The 14,629-nt window shown below is 33.7% G+C and overlaps 1 protein-coding gene across 6 annotated transcripts in view; it reads left to right on the plus strand.

Annotated features, from left to right (window-relative positions):
• The window catches only part of LOC148620325 (high-affinity choline transporter 1-like), a 39,420-nt gene extending 33,441 nt beyond the window's left edge, over positions 1 to 5,979 (plus strand). For 5 of the 6 annotated variants that reach the window (XM_088581104.1, XM_088581101.1, XM_088581105.1 and 2 more), the window contains exon 9: positions 736 to 5,979. In XM_088581104.1, the coding sequence (XP_088437230.1) occupies positions 736 to 1,374 (639 nt within the window). In that variant the 3' untranslated portion in view covers positions 1,375 to 5,979. The remainder of the gene's footprint in view (positions 1 to 735) is intronic. The other variant, XM_088581106.1, reaches the window with a different exon arrangement.
• Positions 5,980 to 14,629: the final 8,650 nt, after the last annotated feature.

Consider the following 14,629-nt stretch of genomic DNA (forward strand, 5'->3'; position numbering starts at 1 on the left):
AACCAGACACTTTTCAAAGTTCTTAGGTACCAATTTGAATGCATTTCTAACTTTCTAACTTAGGTAAACCTAACACCTAGCCAAATATAACCAATTTCAAAAGGAATTCAGTTAAGAGATGGATCGTTAAAAATCAACAATAAATTAAATAACATCTAAATATGTTAAACATCACCAGAAGATGGTAAAATTTACATTGAATATTTCGGATAACTGATGTCCTTCTTCAGGGTAAAACTCATAAAACCTTATGAGCATAAAACTCACAAAGTTCAAGATCAAAACAGATTCAGAAGCTGAATCACGTACGCTGTGGGTGATTGTACCTTTATCATAAGCAAATGATAAGGAGCCTGATTGAAAATAACAGAGGGGGTCTTTATATCAAAATTAAAAATAAAAATTAACTGTGGAAAACAATTAAAAAAAAGTCAAAGTATAGTAGTACGGCGTATTGATGTATAGCATGTAGTGCTGTACCAGCCTTAGACCAAGACCTAAAAATGGATTATTTTTTCTCGTTTATTCCATCTGGGGAAGTTGTTTGTAATTTCTTCATCCAAAAGCTTTCCCGAGACACTCTTTTACATTTTGACCAGTTTTTATTATGTTCTATGATCGTAACAACAATGTTGTGGAGATCCTCCTAGGTGTGTCCGGCAGATCTAAGGTGGAAATGGAAACAATTTTTATTATGAATTAGTTGTAAATAAAGCTTTTGTTGTCTTTTTTCAGGCATCAGAAAGGGAGATAATTTGGGTGATGAGATTTGGTATATTTGGTGTAGGTGCTATGGCAACTGCGATGGCGATTACAGTAGACTCAATTTATGACCTTTGGTTCCTGTGTTCTGATTTAGTTTATGTCATTTTGTTCCCACAGTTGGTTTCCGTTGTTTATTTATCTGGAACCAACACTTATGGATCACTGGCAGGATTTATCACCGGATGGATCTTCAGGATAACTGGTGGAGAAAAAAGCTTGAAAATTCCACCGTTAGTCAAATATCCATGGTTTGATGAGGTGGGGCAATCACAGTTGTTTCCCTTTAAGACATTGTGTATGATAATCTCATTTGCATCCATTATATGTGTATCATATCCAATGAAATATCTGTTTGAGAGTGGGAGGCTTCCTCGAAACTGGGATGTATTCCAGTGTATAGTAAATATTCCAGAGGAAGCTGTTTCTTTGGCTTACAAAGGTCCATCTGAACTCACTGCAATTACGCCGACCATTGAGACCAAAGGGCAGATAAATCCAGCACTGAAAATATCAAGAGAGGATCTTTTGAAGGGAAATGTAGTGACATTTAAATCACCATCTCCAGAAGAAACGCCTGTATTAGGTAATAAAGATGAAGACAGTGAATAATTAAACTAGTAACATTGGAGGATAGCTTCTCAGGTAATACAACATCACGATTACCTGTCTTAACAGAATATAAACAGTGGTGGATTTGAGAGGTTTGGGGTTGGAATCCAATCATTTGTCAAAGAAAAAATTATGAATTTCATGGATTTTGGAATATAAATTGACAATACAAATTATAGACTGGAACACCCCCCCCCCTTATTTTTTGGAACCCCATTCTCTCTGGGTCTACCACTTTATATACATAAATGTTCAATCCTGTAGAAGAGCCATTACTAGCCCTTGTATGCTACTGCTGTAATTTGCCATGTCTGTTTGTTAATGATGGACTTTTCATCAAAATATCCTCTTGCATTACTTCTGTATTTTATCGGTTTAGGACCAAAATTTTGATTTTTGTTTTGTGATACTGGTCATAACTGTGAAAGCAGTTTTTATCAATAATTAGAATGTGTATATATCATCTGTAACTAAGGAAAAAAATATTGCAACTAATTTATCAGACAAGGACATGTGATCACTGGATGATTTTGATGCATTTTTACACAGTAAGACCAATTTTTGTAAATAATGGATAAATATAAATCTGATATATTTTAAACTGGTAAAGAATACATGAAGTTCAGATCTTGTCAACCTATGGCATTAAATAAGGTTGTCCACTGAATTATATTTTAATTTTCTCAGGCTTATTTTGCAGATTCTGTCAAGTGAACATATTCACAGTTTCAACAAATTATCAGTGTTATTTATGTTAAATAAATTTTGTTGGTACTATTCTGGCTTTTAACGGTCCACTGCGTGAATAGCAAAAATTATTATGTATACAGTATTTAACTTCAAAAATTAATTTTATAACTCTCAGTAATATTTTTTTGTTTATGATATAGATTTGCTGATTTATACTGTATTTAAAATTGGATATTGAAAGATGTAAATGTAATGGATTCAGTAAGTCTTTTTATGTGGATAAATGACTATTTCATTGGTTATCCAGAGCCAGATCCAGACACTTTGAATTTTACACTTGAAAATGACGAATTTCCCAATAAAAAAGGGGATGCCAACCCCCTGCACCCCCTCTAGATCTGCCACTGGTTGTCTTACTGTCATTTTCTCCATATTCATCTTGCTGCACTTCATTAGGGAGAAATGTGTCTTGTTCTGTGGTATTACTATACTAGAGCAAAATACTGAATCAAGATAAGAAGTGATTGAGAGGTCTTGTATAGGAAAATTTTTATTCATGAGCCTTGGTAAGATAATTGATTTTGAATATTTGACTATCAAGATTGATATTTTATAATTTGTTCAACCTGGGAAGTTGATAATTGTAAGATTGTCACTAGCTACTGTTACATAATAAAGCATGTGTTAAACTTTATTTTATTAAGCAAATGCACCATCATTTTAGAAACTTCAAATATGATCAATCAGACTTTTCTTGCCACTCATTGAAATATATTTGGCAGGTTTTACTCCCATGGAGTATCATAACAGACAAATAGAAAACTCACAACCAGAAAATTGTATTTCTTTTAATTTCCAACAAATGTATTAACCATCTTTCAACATGGTGTATAAATACTGGTATTCTCACATGCAAGTTTTTCATTCTTGGCAGATGTTGATTTGGTTTCTATTGTAACATCATTGAAATATATTTAAAGTATGATATTTTATTTTATGATTTTATGTTTAAAGGTTTGGATAATTTTAACCAGTTTCAGATTATGTTGTTTTAAGAAATATACAACTTTCACTTTGGTTTCAGAAAAGTTATCAAAATATTTAAATCAAGGTCAACTGGTTTCATTACTTGTAAGATCAGGAGGCATTGCTATGGGAGCCAATGGAACAAAAACGTCAATTGATTAACCCAAAGAATTGTTCAATGATACATTATTATAGAAGCATTTCAGATATTATTGTGCTTGGAGATGTATTTCCACTTTACAGTGACTGGTCTTGTTTTCTTCACATCTAAAAACCTTTGTTTAGTATATAATCGTAAACTAATGTCTTCCTGATAAGGAGTACATAATGAATGTCGTTAATTAAAGAAAGAGTATCTTACATTGTAACTTATGGAGTATCAGATTTATCAAATCTTGATATTTAAAAGAAGGCGTTTTAAGAACTTGCTTAAATTGGTGCCGAAAATACCATCATTTAACAATAATCTTCTTGTAACAATGTAACAAGCTATATACTGTAAGCATATTAATTTTCACGGTTGCTAATTTTGTCATGTTAACATAATTCAGAGCGCAATACAGTGATATTTTTTAACACTATTTTTACATTTTTTTGTCCACCACGGAAATCACAAAAATTATTACGTTTACAGTAATCGAATCTATAACTGATTAAAAAAAACTTTTGTAAGATGTAAAAGGGGCTGCATGTATGTACTGTGTTCACCATGCCTGTTTGTCAGATCAGTGTGACAATCTTAATGACATTTTAAACAATTTAGGTATCTTAATAGTAACAACATTGCCTTTTGTATGGGGTGAAATATGAATAACATTAGTTGGTTCTATCAAATCAAATCATTTGTAATAATCTGTATTCCTGCTTTCTAGAAAGAAGCTTAATAGAATGTTCTGCTTGAACTAATGTATTGTGAGACGTAGGACAAATCCTTACAATTGTTTGCTATAAATTATTGTTATTCTCATAAGAGAAAATATAAACATCTGTTTTAATGTTGTATTCTGTGATATTTATAAGTACAGCTATGTGTAATTCCCTGGTAGGATTATTTACAATTGTTACTATTTGTAAAACTTTATTCAGTCTAATGCTCATTTGCCAATGACTGTTCTGTACAGATTGATGTAAAAATCAGGGAGACATAGCATTAATATGGATATATATTTCTTTTTAAATACGCTACAGAACCTTTTATTGCTAAATTGTATTCAGGGCACCTCCAAAACAGTCCTTTTTGTGCTTCATTCTGCAGATTACGGATGATTGAAAAAAGATTTGATCATTTTGAAATTGTTTACAATGAAATTCAATGTTTCCTTGCCATTTTTTTTCTAAATGTTTAATAAAAATTTTCTCTATATCAACTTTTATTTGTGTGAAGATTTAATTTCTGTCAGTTGAGAATGTATTTAAGCAATGAAAAATTCCCCGTTAAAAAAATCTTATTAAATTAAGTCTTTCTAATCCTTACATGTACTTGTACTCAGTAGAATATGGTGTTTAACTGTCCTTGATCTACCTCTGATGCTACAACAGATTAAATCGTATATTTACATGATTATGTCCCTTTACCATTGTAAGCAAAAATGAATTTCTCTTGGAATATTATTTTAATATACCAGTATCTAGGAGCTACTTCATTTCATGACGAGCTGAATTCTGAACTCTGCTACATTTATTTCACATTCATGTGGATAAATTATAAAAAAAAAATGAATACTATCTTTATTAAAACTAGTATCTTTTAAAAATTATTACTGTAAATATGTATAAATATTGATGCAGTTCAACAAATGTGGCATGCAGTCAGCTGCTTCTTGATTTTTCCTGGTTTTAAGTAATGGAATTTCAGCCTCTGTGATACCAATAAGAGTACCAATACATACTTATAAGTTGATATTACTGTGTATTTTGTTGATTCAAGTTACTATGTACTTTCATTGCACCTTTAAAAATCTCTGCCTTCCTGGATGTTATACATAGCTGTTTGTGATAGACATGTAGTATTAAATGCAAAAAATATACAAGAAACAACTCCAGTGTGTGAAATGTCAAGCTGCATCAAAGCTTTGATAGATAAGTAAACTTGACATTTTCTATGCACAGAACATCCAACAACGACTGATTTGTATAGAAGTCAGATCTGTCAATGAATAGTTGAATACACAATCTCAATATAAACTGAAATACTGCTCCCCATTAACTAAATATTCACTAGGATAATGTATATTTAAACGGGAGGGATGTTGAAATATATGTATATATATATGTCAGAATTTGACGACTCTATTCACTACACTGCTCCATCGGGTCATATTGATATAGGGAAGATATGTAAACATATAGAAAGGTCTGAAAAATTCCCAACGATGTTAGAACTCAAATTTGCGATGCAAATTTTTGGTCGTTCCCTCTGCGGCATTCGAACTCGTACCGCTGTGACATCTATGGCAACATCGCCTGCACAAAGTATTTTATGTAGCCTAGCTGGCCGAGTGGTCTAGGGCGCTGGACATTTTTGCAGGTGGTGCGAGTTCGAGTCCCGCGGAGGGAATGACCAAAAATTTGCATCGCGAATTTGACAGTTCTAACATCGTTGGGAATTTTTCAGACCTTTATACATATATATATATACTTAGATTGTACTAAGTTAAGTGCAGGTTTAAATGTAGCATTCAAATAAACAATATGGTTCTAATCCATCAAAGTTTTGTATGTACAGTATGCATTGTATGTTTGCGGTGATGTAGGAATAACGTGCATACTGGTAGAATATTGTACATATGTACACATCTGTCATACCTTGTAATGTATGAACAATGTACATTGCCAGTTTGCCACCAGTTAATGTCAGTCTGGAGACCTAATAAAGAAGTTATAGTTATATTCAGACTTGTTTTGTTAATTATTTTACTGTAATAGCAAAGGTTAAATACAAGTAAAACACAATAGAACTACTTATTGACATATCCAATGGATGGACTGCTCAACTTAGATATGTTGAACAATTTTGTTGATTATATAGAAAATCAAAGGAAACGCTGGAACAGATCCTCTCTTATGCCAGAATTTCGAGATCACGTCCAATTGGAGCCAATATTTTAAGTTTGAAGATACTGATCATTTGATTTCCATTTTGGGATGTGTGGTATGATCACAGCTTACTGAATACTGTTGTTGGTCTGACAATTCTACTACATATCATAGGAAAACTCAAAAATAAACATATTAAAGGGAATTGATTTCTATGGATTGGTTTGGGGGTAGTGGATATGATGAAAAGGCAGGATACACAATTTCATCCTAGCCTTTTCCCCCATAAATCAAATGGTTGCTTCCACAGTAGCAAGCAAGGGGGAAATCTCTGCTGATCAAACAATTCTGAAATTACAAAAATGACTGATGACAGAACAAATCTTACAAACAACATCAGGGACAGGATTTCAGGAGAATGTAAATAGAAGTAAACGGTGAGCAAAGCAAGGCAAGATAAAATACTTGGGGTAAAATTTTATGAAAAAGTAAGATTTATGCAAACAGTCTTTCTTAACAATTTTATACGTCTGTCTAGATGGGACATATTGTGGTATACCGCTGTTCATCTGTCCATATGTCAGTCATACTTAACACAATAACTCAGTTTTTGTGAAACATTGGTCTTGATACATTTATTAATTTCTTTTTATTTTTTTTTTATTATTTTTTTTTTTTAAATTTTTTAAATTTTATTTTGTTTTATTATTATTATTATTATTATTATTATTTTTGATCGAGCTATGAAACTCTATTTCACAAAATGGGATTATGTTTTTTTATTAAAACCCAAAAACCCTTGCAGCAATGTCAATGAAACTTTCAGACTTTACGATTAGGAGTTATGGAACTGTTCTTAAAAAATGGGGGTTTCGCAGTTTAAAGATTACAACATTTTCATGAAAATTTGGAAAATAGTTTATTACTTTTGATGTGAGATTCCTTATGATTTTTGTATTTCTGCTGTATTATCATTATTTTTTTAGCTATGGGATGATTGTGGCGATATTATGTTTTTTTTATAAATAAAAAATCCTCGCAGCAGTGTCGAACTTTAGTGGCTTGCTTATTCATATGGATGTAAGCTTCCTTTCAATTTTTGTAATTTCTGACTTTATGGTTTAGAGTTTATGGGGAGTTAAGAGTAATCGGACTATAACTCAGTAGTTGTTGCACCAATTTTCACGGAAGAGTAGTCAAGGGTACAACCAAGATTCAAGTAGAAATAAAAAGTATCAAGGATAAACACTAAACAGGGGAAACAGACACACACATCAAAGAATACGAAATACCAAAATAACATGTACCGGGACAAAGAAAATGAGCAATGCCGACTCCACCAAAAACTGGAGGCATCGACCAGATGTATCGATAGGGTAAGCGACCTTGGCTTTTCTAGAAACGCCTGCCGAGTTGCTCACGAAATGTCAAGTCTGGGATAGATAAATGGGGAAAGGAAAACTATGAAACAGCTAAACAAATTGGTTTCATGGTTCATATACCATCAAACTACTGTGGTGATTACTTCAATCTTATATCAACGTAATCTCATTCCAGAAGCTTAATTGCCACAGATGATAGGGAAGTTGACGATATAGAATGAGAAGTTTTCGTGTTTATTGTATATTCCTTTACCATCGATCTGTAAACGAAGGCCAAGATATGTGGCTGACTTCATAGTGTCTGCAGTTTCCGTTATCTCAAGTTCTTAGGGGTTGATGTGATGTATAAAATCCCTTAACCTAGTGTTGTTTTATGATAATACATCATCTTTGTAGCTGAAACTGAGATCTAATGATCTTACCAAATGGTGATCCTTCTTTTCGATCAGATCAGTTATAAAGTCAGTCTCATAAGAGTGAAGAAATAGATCGGTGATTAGCACAATTGGTCCCATTTGAATGCCAACTGTTTGTTGAAAAAACGCGTCCACCACACTGAATAAATATGTTGTCGATAAAAAGTACCAGCGTTCTGATGCTATCTTCTTCGGTATATTTTGAAGAAACATTTTTATATATGATTTAAAGTACGGTGAATCTCTGCCAAGCACTACGTATCTGTATCTATGTATACCGTCTTTTCTGCAGTAATAACGATATTTATTATATAGATAGCAGTTTTTATCTAATGTTCCCAGTGTAATAAATTTCGATAATTTACACTGTGAAATTAATTTGATAATTTCACTCTCGAGCTTTCTCCCACCAAAACTTCGGTGGATTGACTCTTTGGATTGATGTGAGCTCCCTTTCCATTTTTATACATTTCCAATTTATAGTTTTTGAGTTATGAAACTTTATTTAAATGAGTGATTTTCTGTTTTCAGGGCTGTAACTCAAAAATCCTTGCAGCAATTTCAGTAAAACTTTGGTGAATTGTTTCTTCATATCGGCGAAATCTCCCTTTCATTTTTTAAAATTGGTTAATTTAATTATGGGACTTTATTCATAAAAAGATTAATTTCGTAGTTTCAATGGTTGCACCTGTTTTCTTGAAGGTTAAGTGTTTTAACATTGCTCCCTTTCATTTTTTGTTAATTTCTGATTTTTCATTTTTTTTAGTTATGAGCCTTTATTCATAAAAAAGAAGAGATGTGCTACATTTGGCCAATAATCAGAAATTTTTTGAATTTTTTATGAAAAGTCTATTAATGTAAGCTCGATCCTTTCAGGTTTTTTTATATTCTTGATTTTTGAATTTGTGTTTGGACTTAATTCATACAAATTTGGCTCAATTCCCCCTTTGAACTAAAAAGCGCTCGCTGAACGCCATGACATTGCGCATTGTGTATATTTCTTTTGATTTAATTTTTTGATTTTTTTTATTATACCATGCCATATATAGAAACAAAATTCTGGGACCCATATAAAAGCATTTCATCGTTCGTCTGTTTGTTCGTTCATGTCATTTTACGTCTCATTGCAAGTATTTAAGTTGTTTGACCATTTCCCATTCTGTGTAATAGATTATCGTGTGTCATGTATTTCAGCACAAAATTGAAGGCAATGCCCCTCTATTCAGGGTTCGAATTCTGCGAGTGTATCTAGCTGCGCTCCATAAAGCATTTTATCGGACTTTAACATTTTAAGTGTTGATTTTCAGCTAAATATTCCGAACTGGTAAATCGAGACGCCAAATTATTTTTGCGCTTGGCCGCGTAGTCATTTCAAAGAAGATAGTTAAAAGCCAATACAATTTAATTGGAGTTATCTCTCTTTGGGTGGTGAATGGTATTATAATCAAAATCATTTTATGAAGAAGCGTCACAATCAACATCAGCAGCTGTCTTTTTTCAAGTTTAAGGTCTCAAGAACGTAAACAAATGCAATAATCTTATTTTCACGATATTTGTGTACAGCTTTGTTTAGTTTTGCTGCAGGTTGCAAGGGAAATATGGGTTCAACACCAAAACATTCTCAAACCTTGGTCCATGTCATGACCGGCACACTAGCACACTGCTTAAAAGATAGACATCGGGAACCTATCTTGCAGATTGCACGCCAAGCGACTTCCGAGTTACAGCACCTTCGGTGCTTTGATTTTAGTAATGTAAGAGTAATCAGGGGAACCAAGGTTATAGCAGAAATCAAAATAGTGTAATCCAGGGACAAAGACCAGACATGGAAAAGAGACATGCACAACAAAGAACATAAAGTAACTAAAATCATACATACAAAGTAACAAAAGCAGATGAGCAACTCGAACTCCACTAAAAACTGGGAGCATGGACCAGGTGCACCGGTAGGTTAAGAGTCCTCTGCTTTTTTTTTTTTTATAGAAACACCCTTCGAGTTGCTCATAAAAAGTCAAGTCCAGCGTAGACAAACGAGGAAAGGAAACTATGACCCGCTGAATAAATCAGTCTTCATGGTGCAGATGGATACACCATAACGATCCACGAGTTCATGATGACGACCATAAAACTTCTGTAGTGATGACTTCAATCTTGTAGCAACATAACCCTGCTCCAGAAGCCTATTTGTTAGAGTTCTAGCGCGATACAAAAAGTCGGTGTAGTTTCGGCAAGCTCTGGCATAACGTATGAGTTTTGATATGAACACTCCATACGCAGGTGGTGAAGGGATGTTGACACAGATGGACAATTTTGAATGAAAAATCATCACGTTTGTCGTAAATTTTGGTCAATAGTTTTCCTTTACCATCGATTTCTAAGTGTAGGTCAAGATATGATGCTGACTTCTCACTGTCTGTAGTATCCTTTATCTCAAGTTCTTTGGGGGTAGATGCGATGTATCAAATCCCCGAAATTATGATTGTTTGAAGATATTACGTCATCTATATAGCGGAAACTGAGATTAAAGGATCTAGCCAAACGATATTCTATCTTTCAGATCAGATCAGCTATAAAGTCAGCCTCATAAGAGTGTAGGAATAGGTCAGCAAGTAAGGAGCACAATTTGTTCCCATTGGAATGCCGACCGTTTGTTGAAAAACACGTCCACCACACTGGACAAATATGTTGTAAATTAAAAGCTTCTTTTTTTTATTTTGAATGGACATTCGGTGTCAAATATTTAGTCACAATCATATTCAGAGTTGCATCAAGCTTGAATTTCGTGTTCATATTTGTCCCATATCTTTTCAGGGTTAGCAAAACTATTTCTAACCCATTCAGTGCAGCAGAACATGTGAAACTTGTCTAAACCAGACACTAGGTATCTTGAACCATGGTAAACTGATCACCTTTTTAAACCGAATCACGAGAGCTTTGGTTTAGACAGGTTTCACTTTACTGAACATTGAACGTGTCGTGTTAGCATCAGAGACCTGTACCACATGCAGACTCATTAATTTCTTTTTTCACAGTCTATGAATTTTTGCGTATATTAAACAAGGAGCGGCCTGTGGCCGTGCAGTTTACTAATGTCGCACCTGGGCGACATTTTTTGGCAAATATTTACACAAATTTAATAACTAAAATGTACATACAATCGGGCAATGGTATTTCAACAAACCAATTTTGATTTTACCGGGGCTTAGATCAAGGTTCATTTAAGAAATAAATTTAGCAAAATAATCACAGACGGATATAAAAAAAGACAAAGTATTATTTATCCCCTATTGATTAAAATAAGCTGTTTGATAAAAATTACAATATTAATTTGTGAACTTCTATTAGGGTCATTTCTAAAATTATGCCATACTAAGGGAGGTAATTTTAAAACTCAGTTTTTTTTTATTTTCTCAATTTTCTATTTAAATCGTTAAAGTACACTAAAGAAGTAAAGCAACAACAATTGTTTTACTTCAGGTTGGAAGACTTTCAGATGCAGCCCCCATGAACGAAATTGACAATATATCAGGGTCGGATCCAGATACTTTGAAAAAGGGTGCCAGCCGAGGTTCCTAAAAAAAAGGGGGGTGCTAGGATATTATTTGCCACTTTTTTGTCAATTTTACAAATAAAAAGGTCAAATTTTCCAATCAAAAGGGGGTACCTACCTCCTACATCCTCTCTGGATCCGCCACTGATATATTCAAATCAAAATAGATTCCAACCATCGCAGGAGCAGATCCACAACCCGGGATCAACTATTAACTTTCTGAACAGTGGTCCTTTATTGATGTATTCCCATGAAGTTCTGTGGGCCCTTGAATTTGAAAAATATAAATATTTTCTATTTGTTATATGTTCTATATATGAAAAATAAATAGATGACTATAGGTAGTCCCAATTTCCTCTGGACTCTCTTCGTTTAATTTGGATCAAAACGCATACTTTGAGGCAGGGTCGCATCCAGACACTTTGAAAAAGGGGGTGTCAGCCGAGGTTCCTAAGAATTAGGGGGTGTTAAGACATTATTTGCCATTTTTGTCAATTTTACACATGAAAATTAACGACTTTCTTTTCAATAAATAGGGAAGGATCTAGCCAACCTCCGGCCGGCACCACCCTCTGGATCCGCCACTGTTTAAGGTAAAGAGAGCAGATCTTGAGTTTGTCAATGACTTCAATTAAGCAAGCATGCAAGATGCAGCATGCATTTTTATAAAGGAAATTATCACGAACATCGATGTCTACCGATCTGATCTTCCTTAATTTTACCATGCACTGAATGAACCCTCGATCGATTCTTCCTTTTTAGATAATGCAAATAGAGTCAGTTGATATTTGAAAAAAATAAAGATATTTTTAATTATAACATAAAGTTAACTGTTTTATCAAAATTTTGAATCTGACAATTCAAACCATAGGTGATTGGAATTCCGTTCCTCCATACATCAAGTTAAAACACTTATTTAGCTCATTTACATTTGCGGTATCTTTCAACATGTCAGATGCAAGAGGTTAGGATGGCATCAAGTCAGAAAATAGCTTGCCAGATAACCTCTAGCACTGCTGGAGTACTATATGAAAAGAAAGTACGCGCCCTTTCGTTTTATTTGGATCAAGACGCATACGTAATTTTAATGTATAAGGTGCACGTAGAGAGTTGGCCAGTGAGTTAAAAAAACGAAACTATAATTATCGCGAACATCGATGTAACTTAACTCTTTTTTTGCACCACTCGATTTCCTTTGACCATGCACTGTACCCTCGATAACCTTTCAAAGGTTAGACAAACACAATGCAACCATTGCATATAAAGGTATGCCTTTGACCAATATAGACCTTATTTTCTCATCTCCAAAAATTGCCATAAATCTGATCATGAACTTTAAATCTGAGTATTTATGAGACATTGGATTTAAAAAGTCAGCTCTTAAACCATCGTTTGTTTGACAATTGGAAAAGAAATGTTCCTCGTCGACTAATACTTAATCTGCTCGCGTGATATATATTTTTTAGAATCCACTTCTATAGCTTATGATCGCTATAATGCGAAACTTTGATACCATTTTCATGTTATTTATTCTGATTTTTCAAGTACTCTTTTGGTTTAATATCTGTTTTTAGTTTGCTATATAAAGAATTAGTTGTGTTATTGAAGTTGGATATTTTATTTATTAAGAGGTCTTCGTATTTATCTTTAATAATCCTTTTACTTTTATTTTTAACTTTAGACTAATTCGTTGTAAGACCTTTCAGGTTGTTCAAAATCAGTTTTTGTCTACGCGTATTGAAAAAAGTGTCGGGCAAAAAAAAAATAAAGATGTTTATAACAATAATTAAACTACAGATTAAAGGTATCGATATATACATATGATTTGGAGTGAAGTTTATGAGGGTCGCCAGGAGGTACTATATACCCGCTTCCCTCCTCCTAGACCACCGCCTCCGACCCTCCTGACCACCGCTTCACCACCCCTTTCATTTTACCCCCGGCTATGGTTCCCAACCATAACCCCCGCTACTCGTATTTTTACCTCCATGGTCCCCGCCCCTTCAACCACTGTTCACGCCCCCTTCCACCACTGTTCTCCACCCCTCCGCCCATCGACTCTCATCCGCTTAACTCCCGTATCCCTATCCCATTTATAGTAACATTCATTTCTAAGATGTTTGAATTCCATTCTTCTAGTTTTCTAAGATGGCACCAAGTCGGTAAACAGTAAAAATCTATAAAAGTTGGATCCGTAGAATATGAAAAGGATTTATTATATGTTCATTTTGCTCGAATCATGCGCGATATGAATAAGATTTATCAATTGTGGTTCCGGGTGACGGATCCACCACTGCTAAAGCATTGCTGAATCTTGCCGTTCTTTGGTATCCGCAGAGAAGCAATTGCAATATGTAAACTGAACAGCAATAGAACCTACATGGGAAATGTAAACTGACTTTACTTTTGCAACATCTGTGCAAGCGCCATGGATGTATACCCCTGCTCAATCAAAGTGCTTGAAAGTTTAACAGTGACAAAAGAAAGCAATACAATCCAATAAATATCAAGCAAGTTCATTATTTAACATTGTGTAATAGTATAAATTGATAAGATGCGTAGATGTACGTGACATTTTTTTTTACATTATTTTTTGCACGAAAATTTGGGTATCGTCTAAAATGTGTAACCCGTACCCGTACCCGTACCAACTTTTCCCCGTACCCAAATAATGTTTTGCTAATATATTCATTTTTACGGTATGTTAAAAACTGAAAATCGCATGAGGTGTGGAAAAGTCCGTTTCAATTAATTTCTAATTAAGAAAATGATGTATATTTTTACTATTATTTCTTGTTTGATCGGTTTTCTGAAGTTAAAAGGTCTAAAATGTGAAGTTACCGTACCAAACTAATTACAATGTATTGACTATTTCTCACTTTCCTATCCCAATCTTACGGTTTTCTAAAATCATTAAGAGGTTAAAACTTCATTTTAAGACTTTGGGTAAAATTTTGAAAGATTTGATATTGTTTTAAAAAAAGAAGTGATTGAGTTTGAATTTTGAGCGTACCTACATGTAGCTTCAATCCCCATACCAGCAAAGAATGGATATGATCTTATTCAGAATAAAAAAACAGTCTCATAAACAGAGTCTTATGCGATTTTAATTTATCTTCAATGAAAATTTTGATAAAATCATGATATTCTAATGT

This window comes from Perna viridis, chromosome 4 (assembly GCF_037379345.1).
Source record: "Perna viridis isolate PV_CMFRI_1.1 ecotype Kerala chromosome 4, ASM3737934v1, whole genome shotgun sequence".
NCBI classification, from domain to species: Eukaryota; Metazoa; Mollusca; class Bivalvia; order Mytilida; family Mytilidae; genus Perna; species Perna viridis.